The following is a 17,760-nucleotide window of genomic DNA, read 5'->3' as shown; positions in this document are numbered from 1 at the left end:
AAACGGAGCCTGCTGCACAACTTTAAGGACAAGGTTAAGACTACAAGGAGGAGCAATAGGATTAAACACAGGTCCAATTCTGACAAGGGCCTGAACAAAAGCTTGAACATCTGGCAATCAGCCAGACGTTTGTGCAAAAGAATAGACAGTGCAGATATCTGACCCTTCAGAGTACTGACTGACAACCCTTTCTCCAGACCATCCTGAAGAAAGGATAAAATACAGGGAATCCTCACCCGGCTCCAGGAGAAACCCTTAGATTTGCACCAATAAAGGTATTTACCCATACCTTATGGTAAATCCTGCGAGTAACAGGTTTACGAGCCTGAAGCATGGTATCAATGAGTCAGAAAAACCACATCTAGACAAAACTAGGCGTTCAATCTCCAAGCAATCTGCTTCAGAGAATCCTGATCTGGATGGAGGAAAGGACCCTGAAGTATGTGGAAGAGATGCCATCCTCACCAGTTCCGCAAACCAGATCTTGCGAGATCCAGGCAGGAGCTATTAGAATAACAGACGCCCTCTCTTGTTAGAGATGAGCAAGCACTCGAGGAAGGAGGGCAAATAGGGTGGAACAGGTACCCAGACAGAAGGCACCACTAAAGCATCTATCAGAGCTGTTTGTGGATCACTTGATGTAGAACCGTACTTTGGAAGATTGGCGTTTAGACAAGATGCCATCAGATCCAACTCTGGAACCCCCCACCTGAGAGTTATTATCGTAAAAAAACCTCTGGGTGGAGAGCCCACTCCCCGAGATGAAATCACCCCTGGGATGTGGTAGGCAGAGAAGAGACAATTGTGAGACTCTGCCCACTGAAGAATACGATTCACTGGCTATATAGCTAAGGAAAAGTATTTTTCCAGCCACCAGTTAAACTTTAAAAAGACCTTTATTCGTTTCTTACAGGGTCCATCATATCAACAACAACGTTTCAAACCTATGTCAGGTTCTTAATCATGTCTACTGAATAGTATACAGGTGTGTCTTTTATACCTGTCCAATTTTTATCAGATTGCACAATAGTGCCATCTTGTGGTTAAAATTTAAAATTACATGTGACAAATTATCTAAAGGAATTTACTATTAATTCTTATGTTATAGGTTGGTTTCTTCATTACTTATATATGTTTGTCACATGGAAATTTAAAACCAAATTTATATACATATAATTAAAACCTATACACATTATAGTATCAGAATCAAACATGCTACTACAGGTATATGCTATCATAGTCAAAAAAATAATGACCATTCAAAATCTTTATTTAAGCCTTCAGGTATCATTGTGTTTAATCTGTTTATCCAAAACATCTCCCTTCTTTTGAGCATCTGGTCTCTGTCACCTCCCCTCCTGGGTCTGTCAACTTGTTCAATGACTTGAAATCTAAGTTGACTGATGTTGTGACCCATGGAGAGGAAGTGACAGGAAACAAGAGCCTCCATATTTTTGTTTCTAATGTTAGATTTATGTTCTGTGATTCTCGTTCTTACTTCCCTACTCGTTTCTCCTATATAAATCCTGGCACACGGACATTTGATGAGATAAATAGCATATGTGCTTCTACATGTTAGATATTTCTTTATAGGGTATTTGGTTCCCTTAATGGGGTGAAAAAAATCCTTCCCTTTTATTATTGAACTACAGTGACTGCAATGAAGGCAGGGATAACACCCTCTATTATCAGATCCCATTGTTGTTTGTAAAGTCTTCCTATTACTACCTATATCTGCCCTTACTAATTCATCTCTCAAATTTTTGGTTTTCTTATAAGCTACCATAGGAATATGTTTGAAGTCCTCCACTTGGGGATTACAGTCTCTCAGTATGTGCCAGTGTCTATTTATGATATGTGATATTTTTGTTCCTAGGGAGTTGTATTGGGTAACAAATATCATTCTGTTTTCTTTTGTTTTGTTTTTAGTGTTATCAGTTTCTTTATTTTTGAAGTATTCCAACTGTTTTGTAATTAGATCTTCTGGATACCCTCTTCTTTTGAATTTATCTGCCATTTCATTTAGTCTTATGTCACATCTCCTTTCATCAGTCACTATTCTTTTTACTCTTTTAAATTGACCTTGGGGTATTGCTTCTATTGTTCTTTTTGAATGGAAACTGTCATATTGTAATACTTTATTTTTATCTGTGGGTTTCACATACAAGTCAGTTTTTAAGAAGCCTTGTTCTTTATATACAAAAGTGTCTAGGAATGCTACTCCTGTTTCCTCCATATTGAGTGTAAATTTAAGCCCAGCTACTGATGTGTTAAGGTGTTGAACAAATTGCAGTAGGCTACCAGTGTCTCCCCACCATATGCCAAATATGTCATCCACAAATCTCCACCATGCTGCACCATATTTTAAAAATAATGGATGTGAATATATGAATTTCTCTTCTATGTGGGACATAAAAATGTTGGCATATGTTGGGGCTACACTGGAGCCCATTGCAATGCCTTGCTTTTGTAGAAAAAAAGTGTCTTGAAATAAAAAATAATTGTGGTATAATATGACGGATAATAGATCTATTAGGAATTGTATTTCATCTTCTTTATATTTGTTATTATTTTTCAATGTGTTAGTTACTGCTTCAATGCCACTGGTGTGTTTGATTGATGTATATAAGCTAGTGACGTCTAATGTATACAATATGCATTTATCTCCAATCTGTCCAATATCTTTTAATTTAGCAAGAAAGTCATTAGTGTCTTTCAAATATGAAGAAGTGTCTAATAGATACGGCTGTAATACTTTGTCTAAAAATATTGCAATTTTTGAAAAAATAGAATTGACTCCTGCCACTATTGGGCGTCCTGGTGGTTGATATTTATCTTTGTGTATTTTTGGTGAGATGTATATAACTGGTCTTACTGGGTTTTTTTCAATGAGACATTCTTTGAATTCATTTGTAATAATACCATTTTTGACTGCTGCATTGGTGATGTGTTCTATTTCTTTCCCTATTTGAATTGTGGGATCTCTAATCAAGGCTTCATATACTGTGGTGTCATTGAGTTGCCTCTGTATCTCTTTCACATAATCAATTTTATTTAATAGCACCACTGCTCCGCCCTTATCCGCTTCCTTTATTATGATTTCATTGTTATTTTTTAGCTTGTTAATGGTATCTTGTTGCTTCCTATCAATGTGCACTAGTTCTCTCTTTTTGTTTCTCTTTAAAAGATTTTTTACTTCTTTTTGGACTAATTTTGCAAATGTAGCTACACTATGTTGTGTTGGTGGGTTGGATTTACTTTTACCTTTAATACCAAATGTTTTAGGATCATTAAACTTGATGTCCTTTTTCTTAGCATCAGTCTTACTTGTTACTGGTGTCTCTGTCATGCCTTTTAGTGTGGAGAAATGAACCTTAAGTTTCAATTTCCTAAAAAATCTCTCTAAGTCTTGTTCTATTATGAATTCATCATGTGTGTTAGGTAGGCAGTATGATAAACCTTTATTCAATATCATATATTCTGTTTCTGATAAGGTGTAATTAGAGATGTTGTGGACTAAATCATCTTCTTTATTTTCTGTATTACAATGTAATTCAGTATTTTTGCTTACAAAGGTATTAGAATTAGTATGTATTTCATTGGATTGAAAATGGTTAGTTTTATGTATAGTGTTTGTTGTTGATTTGCTTTCTCTTGAACTCAAATTGGTGGTGTTTTCTTTATTTAAAGTGCTAGTGTAATTCACTAAAGTGCTATTCGTATCTAAAGTGCATGTGTTTGTGGCACTGTTTCTTTTGTAAGTATCTTCATAAATCATCATGGTGTCCAATTGTAAAGTGCATAAGTGTTCAATATTTAAAGTGCTTCCTTTTACCGTATTAATACTATCGTTGACTAAAGTGTTATTTAATTCTAAAGTGCATGTGTTTTCTACTTCATTACTTCCCAAAGTGCTATAGTTTGCAGTACTCATTTCATTACTTTCCAAAGTGCTATAGTTTGCAATACAAAGACCAGTTATATACATCTCACCAAAAATACACAAAGATAAATATCAACCACCAGGACGCCCAATAGTGGCAGGAGTCAATTCTATTTTTTCAAAAATTGCAATATTTTTAGACAAAGTATTACAGCCGTATCTATTAGACACTTCTTCATATTTGAAAGACACTAATGACTTTCTTGCTAAATTAAAAGATATTGGACAGATTGGAGATAAATGCATATTGTATACATTAGACGTCACTAGCTTATATACATCAATCAAACACACCAGTGGCATTGAAGCAGTAACTAACACATTGAAAAATAATAACAAATATAATGAAGATGAAATACAATTCCTAATAGATCTATTATCCGTCATATTATACCACAATTATTTTTTATTTCAAGACACTTTTTTTCTACAAAAGCAAGGCACTGCAATGGGCTCCAGTGTAGCCCCAACATATGCCAACATTTTTATGTCCCACATAGAAGAGAAATTCATATATTCACATCCATTATTTTTAAAATATGGTGCAGCATGGTGGAGATTTGTGGATGACATATTTGGCATATGGTGGGGAGACACTGGTAGCCTACTGCAATTTGTTCAACACCTTAACACATCAGTAGCTGGGCTTAAATTTACACTCAATATGGAGGAAACAGGAGTAGCATTCCTAGACACTTTTGTATATAAAGAACAAGGCTTCTTAAAAACTGACTTGTATGTGAAACCCACAGATAAAAATAAAGTATTACAATATGACAGTTTCCATTCAAAAAGAACAATAGAAGCAATACCCCAAGGTCAATTTAAAAGAGTAAAAAGAATAGTGACTGATGAAAGGAGATGTGACATAAGACTAAATGAAATGGCATATAAATTCAAAAGAAGAGGGTATCCAGAAGATCTAATTACAAAACAGTTGGAATACTTCAAAAATAAAGAAACTGATAACACTAAAAACAAAACAAAAGAAAACAGAATGATATTTGTTACCCAATACAACTCCCTAGGAACAAAAATATCACATATCATAAATAGACACTGGCACATACTGAGAGACTGTAATTCCCAAGTGGAGGACTTCAAACATATTCCTATGGTAGCTTATAAGAAAACCAAAAATTTGAGAGATGAATTAGTAAGGGCAGATATAGGTAGTAATAGGAAGACTTTACAAACAACAATGGGATCTGATAATAGAGGGTGTTATCCCTGCCTTCATTGCAGTCACTGTAGTTCAATAATAAAAGGGAAAGATTTTTTTCACCCCATTAAGGGAACCAAATACCCTATAAAGAAATATCTAACATGTAGAAGCACATATGCTATTTATCTCATCAAATGTCCGTGTGCCAGGATTTATATAGGAGAAACGAGTAGGGAAGTAAGAACGAGAATCACAGAACATAAATCTAACATTAGAAACAAAAATATGGAGGCTCCTGTTTCCTGTCACTTCCTCTCCATGGGTCACAACATCAGTCAACTTAGATTTCAAGTCATTGAACAAGTTGACAGACCCAGGAGGGGAGGTGACAGAGACCAGATGCTCAAAAGAAGGGAGATGTTTTGGATAAACAGATTAAACACAATGATACCTGAAGGCTTAAATAAAGATTTTGAATGGTCATTATTTTTTTGACTATGATAGCATATACCTGTAGTAGCATGTTTGATTCTGATACTATAATGTGTATAGGTTTTAATTATATGTATATAAATTTGGTTTTAAATTTTCATGTGACAAACATATATAAGCAAGAAGAAACCAACCTATAACATAAGAATTAATAGTAAATTCCTTTAGATAATTTGTCACATGTAATTTTAAATTTTAACCACAAGATGGCACTATTGTGCAATCTGATAAAAATTGGACAGGTATAAAAGACACACCTGTATACTATTCAGTAGACATGATTAAGAACCTGACATAGGTTTGAAACGTTGTTGTTGATATGATGGACCCTGTAAGAAACGAATAAAGGTCTTTTTAAAGTTTAACTGGTGGCTGGAAAAATACTTTTTCTTGGATATATATTGGGGTCTGGCTAACCCTTTTCCCGTGCCCCAAAAGGAAAATAGGTGCTGTCTTTCACTATCATATATAGCTAAGGAACTCTGACATCCTCTCTTGTGCAAAATGTGCTCCACCGAGGAGATAAAGTCTAATTAAAATCTGATAAACCGGACTAAAGCTAGCTGAGGCCTGTCTATCGAGGCATCGGAAAACATAATTTATGTAAGAACTTATCTGATAAATTCATTTCTTTCATATTGGCAAGAGTCCATGAGCTAGTGACTTATGGGATATACAATCCTACCAGGAGGGGCAAAGTTTACCAAACCTCAAAATGCCTATAAATACACCCCTCACCACACCCACAATTCAGTTTAATGAATAGCCAAGTAGTGGGGTGATAAAATAAGGAGTAAAAAAGCATACAAAAAGAGGAACTGGAAATTAAATTGTGCTTTTATTCAAAAATCATAACCAAAAAAAAAAGGGTGGGCCTCATGGACTCTTGCCAATATGAAAGAAATTAATTTATCAGGTAGGTTCTTACATAAATTATGTTTTTTTTCATAATTGACAAGAGTCCATGAGCTAGTGACGTATGGGATAGAAATACCCAAGATGTGGAAGACCACAGTAGAGTAACTAGAAAGGGAGGTGTAAAATAAAAACAGCTATTTCTGTAAAAAAAAAAAAAAAATCCAGAAAAAAATAAGTCTCTCTCATAAATTTCATAAACATAAGCCGAAGAATCAAACTGAGACAGCTGCCTGAAGAACTTTTCTACCAAAGACTGCTTCAGAAGAAGCAAATACATCAAAATGGTAAACTTTAGTAAATGTATGCAAAGAAGACCAAGTTGCTGCTTTACAAATCTGATCAACCGAAGCTTCATTCTTAAAAGCCCAAGAAGTGGCAACTGATCTAGTAGAATGAGCTGTAATTATCTGAGGCAGAGACTGTTCCGCCTCCAAATAAACCTTGTGAATCAAAAGCTTTAATTAAGATGCCAAAGAAATGGCAGAGGCTTTCTGACCTTTCCTAGGACCAGAATAAAAAACAACAAATAGACTAGAAGTCTTCCTGAAATCTTTAGTAGCTTTCTCATAATATTTCAAAGCTCTTACAACATCCAAAGAATGTAAAGATATTTCAAGGGTATTCTTAGGATTAGGACAAAAGGAAGGAACAACAATTTCTCTACTAATGTTGTTAAAATTCACAACCTTATGAAGAGATTTAAACAAAGTCCGCAAAACAGCCTTATCCTGATGGAAAATCAGAAAAGGAGACTCACAAGAGAGAGCAGACAATTCAGAAACTCTTCTAGCGAAGGAGATAGCCAAAAGAAACAACATTTTCCAAGAAAGTAGTTTAATATCCAAAGAATGCATAGGCTCAAAAGGAGGAGCCTGCAAAGCCTTCAAAACCAAATTAAGACACCAAGGAGGAGAGATTGATTTAACAACAGGCTTGATACGAACCAAAGCCTGAACAAAACAGTGAATACCAGGAAGTTTAGCAATCTATCTATGAAATAAAACAGAAAGAGCAGAAATGTGTCCCTTCAAAGTACCTGCAGACAAACCTTTATCCAAACCATCCTGAAGAAACTTTAAAATTCTAGTAATTCTAAAATAATGCCAAGAGAATTTATGAGAAAAACACCATGAAATATAGGTTTTCCAAACCCAATAATAAATCTTCCTTGAAACAGACTTACGAGCCTGTAGCATAGTATTAATCACTGAGTCAAAGAAACCTCTATAACTAAGCACTAAGCCTTCAATTTCCATACCTTCAAATTTAGCGATTTGAGATCCTGATGGAAAAACGGCCCTTGAGACAGAAGGTCTGGCCTAAAAGGAAGTGGTCAAGGTTGGCAACTGGACATCCGGACAAGATCCGCATACCAAAACCTGTGAGGCCATGCTGGTGCTATCAGAAACACATACAATTGTTCCATTATGATCTTGGAGATCACCCTTGGAAGAATAACTAGAGGCGGAAAAATGTAAGCAGGTTGGTAAAACCAAGGAACTGCTAATGCATCCACCATCTCCGCATGAGGATCCCTGGACCTGGAAAGGTACCTGGGAAGATTATTGTTTAGATGGGAAGCCATCAGATGTATTTCGGGAAGACCCCACATCTGTACAATCTGACAAAATACATCTGGATGGAGAGACCACTGCCCTGGATGTAAAGACTGACGACTGAGATAATCCGCATCCCAATTGTCTACCCCTAGGATATGTATCGCAGAAATTAGACAGGAGTTGGATTCCACCCAAGAAAGTATCCGAGATACTTCTTTTATCGCTAAAGGACTGCGAGTCCCCCTCTGATGATTGACATATGCCACAGTTTTGATATTGTCTGTCTAAAAACAAATACATGATTCTCTCTTTTATAGAGGCCAAGCCTGAAGAGCCCTGAAAATAGCACAGAGTTCTAAAATATTGATTGGTAACCACGCCTCTTGAGGATTCCAAACTCATTGTGCTGTCAGAGACCCCCAGACAGCTCCCCAACCTGTGAGACTTGCATCTGTTGAAATCACAGTCCAGGAAGGACGAACAAAAGAGGCCCCTTGAATAATCCGATGATGGTCCAACCACCAGGACAGAGAGAGTTAAATGTTGGGATTTAAGTATATCAACTGTGATATCCGAGTATAATCCCTGCCCCATTGATTCAGCATGCAAAGCTCTCAAAGGTCTCATATGAAAACGAGCAAAGGGGATCGTGTCCGATGCTGCAGTCATGAGACATAAAACTTCCATGCATATAGCCACTGAAGGGAATGATCAAGACTGAAGGTTTCGACAGGCAGAAACCAATTTCATTTGTCTCTTGTCTGTTAAAGACAGAGTTATGGACACTAAATGTATCTGGAAACCTAAAAAGGTGACCCTTGTCTGAGGAATCAAGAAACTCTTTGGTAAATTGATCCTCCAACCATGTCTTTGAAGAAACAACACAAGTTGATTTGTGTGAGATTCTGCTAAATGAAAAGATTGAGCCGGTACCAAGATATCGTCCAAATAAGGAAACAATACAATACCCTGCTCTCTAATTACAGATAGAATGGCACCGAGAACCTTGGAAAAGATTCTTGGAGCTGTTGCTAGGGCAAACGGAAGAGCAACAAATTGGTAATGCTTGTCAAGAAAAGAGAATCTCAGAAACTGATAGTGGTCTGGATGAATTGGAATGTGAAGGTACAAATCCTGTAAGTCTATTGAGGACATGTAATAACCTTGCTGAAGAAAAGGCAGAATAGTCCTTATAGTCACCATCTTGAAAGTTGGGACCCTTACAAATTAATTCAAAAACTTCAGATCCAGAACTGGTCTGAAAGAATTTTCCTTCTTCGGGACAATGAATAGATTTGAATAAAAACCCTGACCCTGTTCCAGAAGTGGAACTGGTACAATCACTCCTGAAAGTTCTAGATCTGAAACACACTTCAGAAAGGCCTGAGCTTTCACAGGATTTGTTGGAACGTGAGAAAGATCTTCTCACTGGAGGTCTTATTCTGAAACCTATTCGATACCCCTGAGAAACAATATTCTGAATCCAATGATTCTTAACGGAACCTGCCTAAATGTCTGGAAATAATTTCAATCTGCGCCCCACCAGCAGAAATGGATTGAGGGCTGCACCTTCATGCAGACTTGGGGGCTGGCTTTGGTTTCTTATAAGGCTTGGATTTATTCCAACTCGAAGATGGCTTCCAATTGGAGCCAGAGTCCTTAAGGGAAGGAGTGGTTTTCTGTTCTTTATTCTGACGAAAGGAACAAAACCGATTAGAAGCTTTAGATTTAGTCTTTTTATCTTGGGGCAAAAAAACTCCTTTCCCCCCAGTAATAGTGGAAATAATAAATTCCAACTGGGAACCAAACAAATTATTACCCTGGAATGATAGAGATAGTAACCTAGATTAAGATACCATGTCAGCATTCCATGATTTGAGCCATAAAGCTCTTCTAGCTAAAATAGCAAAAGACATAGATTTAACATCAATCTTGACGATATCAAAAATAGCATCACAGATGAAATGATTAGCATGTTTAAGCAAACAAACAATGCTATGTAAATCAGAATCTTTTTCCCTATGTGTTAAGCTATCCAACCAAAAAGTTGATGCAGCTGCAACATCAGCCATAGAAATGGCAGGTCTGAGAATATAGCCAGAATGTAAATAAGCTTTCCTTAGATAAGATTCAATTTTCCTACCTAAAGGATCCTTAAAAGAGGAACTATCTTCCATAGGAATAGTAGTACGCTTAGCAAGAGTAGAAATAGCCCCATCAACCTTAGGGACTTTTCCCCAAAACTCTAATTTAGCTATTGGCAAAGGATACAACTTTTTAAACCTTGAAGAAGGAACAAAAGAAGTACCAAGCTTAGACCATTACTTAGCAATCACATCAGAAATAGCATCAGGAACAGGAAAAACCTCAGGAGTAATCACAGGAGGTTTATAGACAGAATTTAAACGTTTACTGGATTTATTATTAAGAGGTCCAGACTCTTCAATATCCAAAGTTATCAACACTTCTTTTAACAAAGAATGAATATACTCAATCTTAAAAAGATAAGATTATTTATCAGTGTCAATGTCTGAAGTAGGATCTTCCGAATCAGAGAGATCTTCATCAGAGGTGGATATATCAGTATGTTGTCGGTCATTACAAATTTCATCAGAATTATGAGAAGTTTTAAAAGACCTTTTATATTTATTTGAAGGTGGTATAGCAGCCATAGCCTTCTGTATCGCATCAGCAATATAATTTTTCATATCAACAGGGATATCATGTACTTTAGATGTTGAAGGAACAACAGATACTGTACTAGCACTAATAGAAACCTTTTCTGCATGCAAAAGCTTATCATGACAACTGTTACATACTACAGCTGGAGATATAATCTCCACAAGCTTACAACAGATACACTTAGCTTTGGTAGAACTGTGTTCAGGCAGCATGGTTCCAACAGCAGCTTCTGAGACAGGATCAGATTGAGTTATCTTGTAAAATGTAAAAGAAAAAATAACATTTAAACAGAAATATCTTATTTCCACATATAGCAGTTTCAGGAATGGGGAAAAATGCAAATGCTAAAATTGACAAAAAATCAAATAGTATAGCCCTCTAAGCATAAAGGCAAGGAGTATATAGGAAGTGGGGTAAAATAAAACAATTTTTTTTGGCGCCAAGTATGACGCCATGACGCAAAAGGAAGTTGAATTTTCTTTTGGCGCCAACATACATCCGGAAATGACGCAACTAGTGTCATAACAAATATTCGTGCCAAACAACCTGGCGTCAACTAAAACGCAGGAAATTACGAACTTGAGTCACTACAGACGCACATTTGCGCCAAACAATTCTCGCCAAGAATGACGCAATAAAAACAGCATTTTGCGCCCTCGCAAGCCTAATTTGCCCGCAAGTTTAAAAAAAACAAACAAGTCAAATTGAAAAAAAGACTATACCCCAGGGAATACAAACTTCCTAAAACATGATTCCCATAACGAAACTGCCAGACTGCAAAGGGAAATACACATAGACCTGACTCATGGCAAATATAAGGAAAATACATATATTTAAAACTTTATATTAATACATAAAGCGCCAAACCATAGCTGAGAGTGTCTTAAATAATGATACATACTTACCATCCACATATAGCAGATAGCCAAACCAGTACTGAAAACTAACAGCAGAGGTAATGGTATATAAGAGTATATTGTCGATCTGAAAAGGGAGGTAGGAGATGAATCCCTATGACCAATAACAGAGAACCCTTGAAAAGATTTCCTGCGAGGAAAACCATAAAAACAATAGGCGATAATTTCTTCCCATCCCTCTGACAAACATTGTACTCTGAGAGAAATTGGTCTTCAGAATGCTTAGAAGCGCTTATCATAGAAGAAATCATAAAAATCAAGCACAAACTTACTTTACCACCTCTATAGGAGGCAAAGTTTGTAAAACTGAATTGTGGGTGTGATGAGGGGTGTATTTATATGCATTTTGAGGTTTGGGAAACTTTGCTCCTCCTGGTAGGATTGTATATCCCATACGTCACTAGCTCATGGACTCTTGCCAATTACATGAAAGAAATAGCTCTCAACTCTAAGTGTTGATGGGAAGAGAGGACTCCTCTCGAGCCCAAAGGCTCTGAGCTTAGAGAACCCCAAATTGCTCCCTAGCCTGAAAGGCTGGCGTCCATGGTAACAATCACCCAGGATTGTCTCAGGAAGCATGTACCCTGAAACAGAAGACCCTTCGAAATCCACTAAGTAAGAGAATCTCTTGGTAGTGAATACAGAGATATCTTTTGTGATAGATTAGAGTAGTCTCTGGTCCACAGTCTGAGCATGTATAACTGTAAGGGTCTCAGATGGACCCAAGTCCGAGGAAAAATGTCCATGGAAGCACCCATCAGTCCAAATACGTCCATACACCAAACCACTGATGGACGAATAAAGGACTGAAGAAAAAAAAACAAAAAAACCCCCAGACAATTGGAATTTTTTGACATTTGTCAGAAAAATCTTCATAGAAGTAGAATCTATATTCGACCCCAAAAAGCATGGCATGGATGCCACTGTAGTCTCCCTTGATATACCTTACCTGGGAATGAACCCAGGACTCCATATTTCAGTTCTACAGAATAGAACCTTTAAAAATTGTCAAAAACTCATGGTTGCTCCTCTCTACGGAAATCTTTAGAAAACGATTTATACGGTCTGAAGAGAGACCAGAGAATATTACCAAAGTCTAAGGATGACCAAAGGGACAAATCCTTCGAGAGAAAAAAACAACAACCCAAAGGTTGAACAATATTTCCAGGTTCCACTGGAGATAGGGATTGAAGAGGGTCTACTGGAAAGTCAAAAAAATAATCCAGATAAAGAAACCTCTCCATAAGAGATAAATAGCATCTCTAAGAAAGGATAACAAACCCGCTGTAGAAGTGGGATCTGAACCCACACCTCCATTCGGAGACCAGAACAGCCAATCACTGGGAAGATATGGATCTTGAGTCTGGCACCTTAGACCACTCAGCCATCCTGACAGCTGACATGGGTTTGCGAAAACAATCAGAGAATCTGAAAAACATGTTCAAGATAGAGAACTCGTCAAAATATTACAATTACTCACTGGTAATAGTAATAAGCTACAGAATGCAAGAATAATCCTTAAGCATACCACACCTGGAGTTCCCAGACGGTCCCTTTCAGGAACTGACCAGGCTAGGCCCTGCTTAGCTTCCGAGATCAAATGGGATTGGGTGCAGAGGGCACCCAGGGCAGAGAGTCTGTAGACAGCAAGAAATTCTCCTAGACAAAGGAAATAGGTAGAGCCAATCTGACAGGGTGATATAAACTGAAAAAAACATCAGATGTCAGCCAAGTACACATAAAAGACAGGAAGACTTGATCTAAAAACAGTGTAAAAAGCTCATATCTCTTAAATAATAAGTCATAGAAATATGCCCATTGGAGAAATAAAGTACTATTGCACAGAAATAAATACAGATAAAGAAAGCGGATCACCAATATAAGAGAAATCACCTCAGAATGAGAAAGATCCCAATCTGGTCATATATAAAAAAAAGGAACATGAGGAAAACATTCAAGTTCCATCCTTACTAAGATAACATGCATAGAGCATAGCAAGGCGACGGAAATCACAGGCCCTAGCTGAAAAAATCTCAATAAGGAATATAATAAAACCTATTAATGTCCTAAGACCAATAAAAAAAATTAAACAGATCTTTTACCTAAAAAAAAATACTAAGTCCCCCCTAACAGTAAACTCACCCACCAACCCCCCCCCCAAAAAAAACCCCCCGCAAAAACTAAAGAAATAGCCTAAGTCAAATCCCCAAATAGATGCTCACCATTTGGTGTGTGTGGGGGGAGTTACTGTTAGGGGGACTTAGTATTTTTATTTAGGTAAAAGAGCTTTTTAACTTAGGGCAATGCCCTACAAAAGGGCTATTGGTAGTTTAGTGTTAGATTAGGGGGTGTTTTTATTTTGCGAGGCTTTTTATTTTTATAGGGGTATTAGATCAGGTTTAATTTTTTTTGTTTTTTAAAATGTTTTTTTTTCTTTTTCTGTAATTTTAGACTTTTATTTATTGTAATTTTATATGTATTTATTTTAATTTAATCTTAGGTTTGTTTATTTGTTAGGTTTTTGTAATTTAATTTTAACTTAGTATTTTTTTATTTTATGTAATTGGGGTTAATTTAGGGGGTGTTAGGTTTGGGGCTTAGTGATTAAATTAGTTATTTGCGTTGTGGAGGGGGTGGCTGTTTAGGAGTTAATAGGTTAATTATCCTCAGAGTACCTACAAACAGGGCAGATGAGTGGACAGGAGTTCAGCCAGGCAAATAATATATTTTCCCAGTGTAGAGATGCAACCAGCCTCTCAGGTGAAATGTGGGCATACCTGTACAGGGTAATGGGGGGAGCAGCTACACTAAAGGAAAAAAAATGTTTTTTTGCTTTTTAAGAAAAATAATAAAAATAAGTAAAAAGTATAGCAAATTGGGTACTGGCAGACAGTCTGAAGACTCACCAGAAACACGGGCCCCTCAAGCTCCATTCAGAGCTTGATAAATGGGCCTCCTAGTCTGAAATACCCAGTCCTTTAAGGGGTTAAGGGGGAAAACATTTCTAAACTCAGGACAAAATTTAGAAACTATTTAGCATGGGTGTTTTTTGGTGGTTTTAGATGTGTAACAAATGTTGGGGGTCAAAGTTAGGGAATTTTTTTTTTTTTCAGCATATTTTATCATTTTTTATAGTAAATTATATGATATGATGAAAACAATGGTATCTTTAGAAAGTCCATTTAACTGTGAGAAAAATGGTATATAATATGTACAGTACAGTACAGTAAATGAGTAAGAGGAAAATTACAGCTAAACACAAACACAGCAGAAATGTAAAAATAGCCCTGGTCACTAAGGGGTTAAAGAGACTAATTTTTTTTAATACCCATGTTTTCTGATTCAGTCTTAATCCAACATTTGTGTGTTCCCCTTCATGGGGTTAACCCTTTCCCTGCCGCTATCTAATTTTATATACTTGCATGTCTAATTATTCTAATTCATTATGGAGCAAACTAGAGCAGCTAAAGTCTTAGGACATAACACTGATCCATTCTTATATGTGTTTGCTAAGTAAGAAAGTAAACACATATGGGGAACACACAGATGCTGGCACAATGTAATACTGAAGTCCCTAGAAAGGAATCAGAAATAATTGGGTACCATTTTTTTTAAAAAGAAAATGTGTTTTAAAGTGTTAAAATGTAAGGGTTATGGTATTTGTGTGCTCTTACTTTAAACACTAAGAAATGTTATTGAAATAGCTATTTTAAGCTGAATTTAATACAGCCCAGCAAATAAGGGGTTAAAATAATATTTGCACCAGCTCTGTTAAGCACGAGTGTCTAACTGACCTTTGCCACTGAGAGCTCCATCTGTGCTTGAGAAGATGGCTACCGCACTGCGGAGCAGTTACATTTAAACTGATAAATATGACAGAAACCTATTTTTTAAATTTATTTCCCATTAAAAATTGCCAATATTGCATAAAACTGTAGGTAGTGTTATCTGTTTACCTGTCAGCACTCACTCTACTGTGCTTAGCATACTGCAGGATAAATCCCATCGGCACCTGAGGCAGACTAGTGACAGACAAACTCCCAGAAGAAGATTTACTCTCACTGACAATTGTACTCCTGTAAACCTTTCTGTCCTATTCCGTGGTCTCTGAGGGGGATAATGGGTATCACATTGGTCTGAGAACCCCTTGCAATCATTGTGTAGATCAGCACTTCAAGTTTCATCATCACTCCTTGCTGGAGACAAAATATTGACCAAGGAATCATGGGAAAGTGAGAGGGATTAAAGCTCTGTTGTGTGGGGTGTTTTGTATCTATAAAAATCCTCTTGGATGTTAAAGGGACATGGAAGTCAATAATATGCTAAGCTAGGCCTGCTGTTTCAAGTTGGTTTTAGGTGTATGCTTTAATCTTTTTTGGTGCTATTTTGGCACTGTGTACACTCGCCCAGTGCACAAGTATGGGACAGCTAAGTATTCACTTTGTAAAGCACAGGGAGCAAATTAACCAATCAGCCTGTATTGCCACTGAGATAGGCTGAAAACCTGTGCATGTGACTCCAAATGCTGCACCTGTAAAGTTCAGATTTATGGACATTTTAACATAAATTGTACATAAAAAACCAACCTATGTTTTGAGGAAAGGGATGCTGTTGACCGTTAAATGAATGAATATTGTTTCCATAATTAGCTGATTGAATCTCAGGTTGAATGAATGGTGTATCTGTAAAAAAGAATATAACAAAATATTAAATAATATAATTAAACAAAAATGATTGAATGATTTATTTTGATTAGCATTCTAATTATACAGTTATTTTCTGTGATTATCTTCTGTGATAATCCCAATAATTACTTCTTAGGGTTAAATTTGGGTATTATGGCAGTTGAATGATAGAACGATTGCCTCTCTTGATATTTATTCTACTATTTGCATTTGAATATTTCTATTTAAAAAATCTTAATATTTGAATACTGAATATAACATTAAGCTAGTACGTTTGAATGCTGATTACAATCGATCCCCATTAAAGTCTGGGAATCAACATTTAAATGCAAATTTTCCATGTAAATGATACATTAAATATTCATATGTTAGTTTGATAAAGGAAAAACATAATTTATGCTTACCTGAAAAATTTATTTCTCTTGTAGTGTGTTCAGTCCACGGGTCATCCATTACTTATGGGATATATTCTCCTTCCCAACAGGAAGTTGCAAGAGGATCACCCAAGCAGAGCTGCTATATAGCTCCTCCCCTCACATGTCATATCCAGTCATTCGACCGAAACAAGACGAGAAAGGAGAAACTATAAGGTGCAGTGGTGACTGGAGTTATAATTTTAAAATTTAGAACCTGCCTCAAAAAAAGACAGGGCGGGCCGTGGACTGAACACACTACAAGAGAAATAAATTTATCAGGTAAGCATAAATTATGTTTTCTCTTGTTAAGTGTGTTCAGTCCACGGGTCATCCATTACTTATGGGATACCAATACCAAAGCTAAGTACACGGATGATGGGAGGGACAAGGCAGGAACATTAAACAGAAGGAACCACTGCCTGTAGAACCTTTCTCCCAAAACCAGCCTCCGAAGAAGCGAAAGTGTCAAATTTGTAAAATTTGGAAAAAGTATGAAGTGAAGACCAAGTTGCAGCCTTGCAAATCTGTTCAACAGACGCCTCATTCTTAAAGGCCCAGGTGGAAGCCACAGCTCTAGTGGAATGAGCTGTAATTCTTTCAGGAGGCTGCTGTCCAGCAGTCTCATAGGCTAAACGTATTATGCTACGAAGCCAAAAAGAGAGAGAGGTAGCCGAAGCCTTTTGACCCCTCCTCTGTCCAGAGTAAACGACAAACAGAGAAGAAGTTTGTCGAAAATCTTTAGTTGCCTGTAAGTAGAACTTCAGAGCACGGACCACGTCTAGATTATGCAAAAGACGTTCCTTCTTTGAAGAAGGATTAGGACATAACGATGGAACAACAATCTCTTGATTGATATTCCTGTTAGAAACAACCTTAGGTAAAAACCCAGGTTTAGTACGCAGAACTACCTTGTCTGAATGAAAGATCAGATAAGGAGAATCACAATGTAAGGCAGATAACTCAGAGACTCTTCGAGCCGAGGA

At 36.7% G+C, this 17,760-nt stretch overlaps 1 protein-coding gene and 1 pseudogene across 1 annotated transcript in view; both read right to left on the bottom strand.

The window, feature by feature from the left end:
• The window catches only part of LOC128641937 (uncharacterized), a 469,590-nt gene that overhangs the window by 47,887 nt on the left and 403,943 nt on the right, over positions 1-17,760 (bottom strand). Inside the window, exon 19 of the mRNA XM_053694531.1 lies at positions 16,263-16,358. Coding sequence (XP_053550506.1) covers positions 16,263-16,358 — 96 coding nt within the window. The remainder of the gene's footprint in view (positions 1-16,262; positions 16,359-17,760) is intronic.
• LOC128642543 (uncharacterized) lies at positions 12,655-12,761 on the bottom strand (annotated as a pseudogene).

Source organism: Bombina bombina, chromosome 11 (genome assembly GCF_027579735.1).
Source record: "Bombina bombina isolate aBomBom1 chromosome 11, aBomBom1.pri, whole genome shotgun sequence".
In the NCBI taxonomy this organism is placed as follows: Eukaryota; Metazoa; Chordata; class Amphibia; order Anura; family Bombinatoridae; genus Bombina; species Bombina bombina.
Note: the sequence above shows the minus strand (reverse complement) of the source record. Positions and strands in the feature narration are given on the sequence as shown.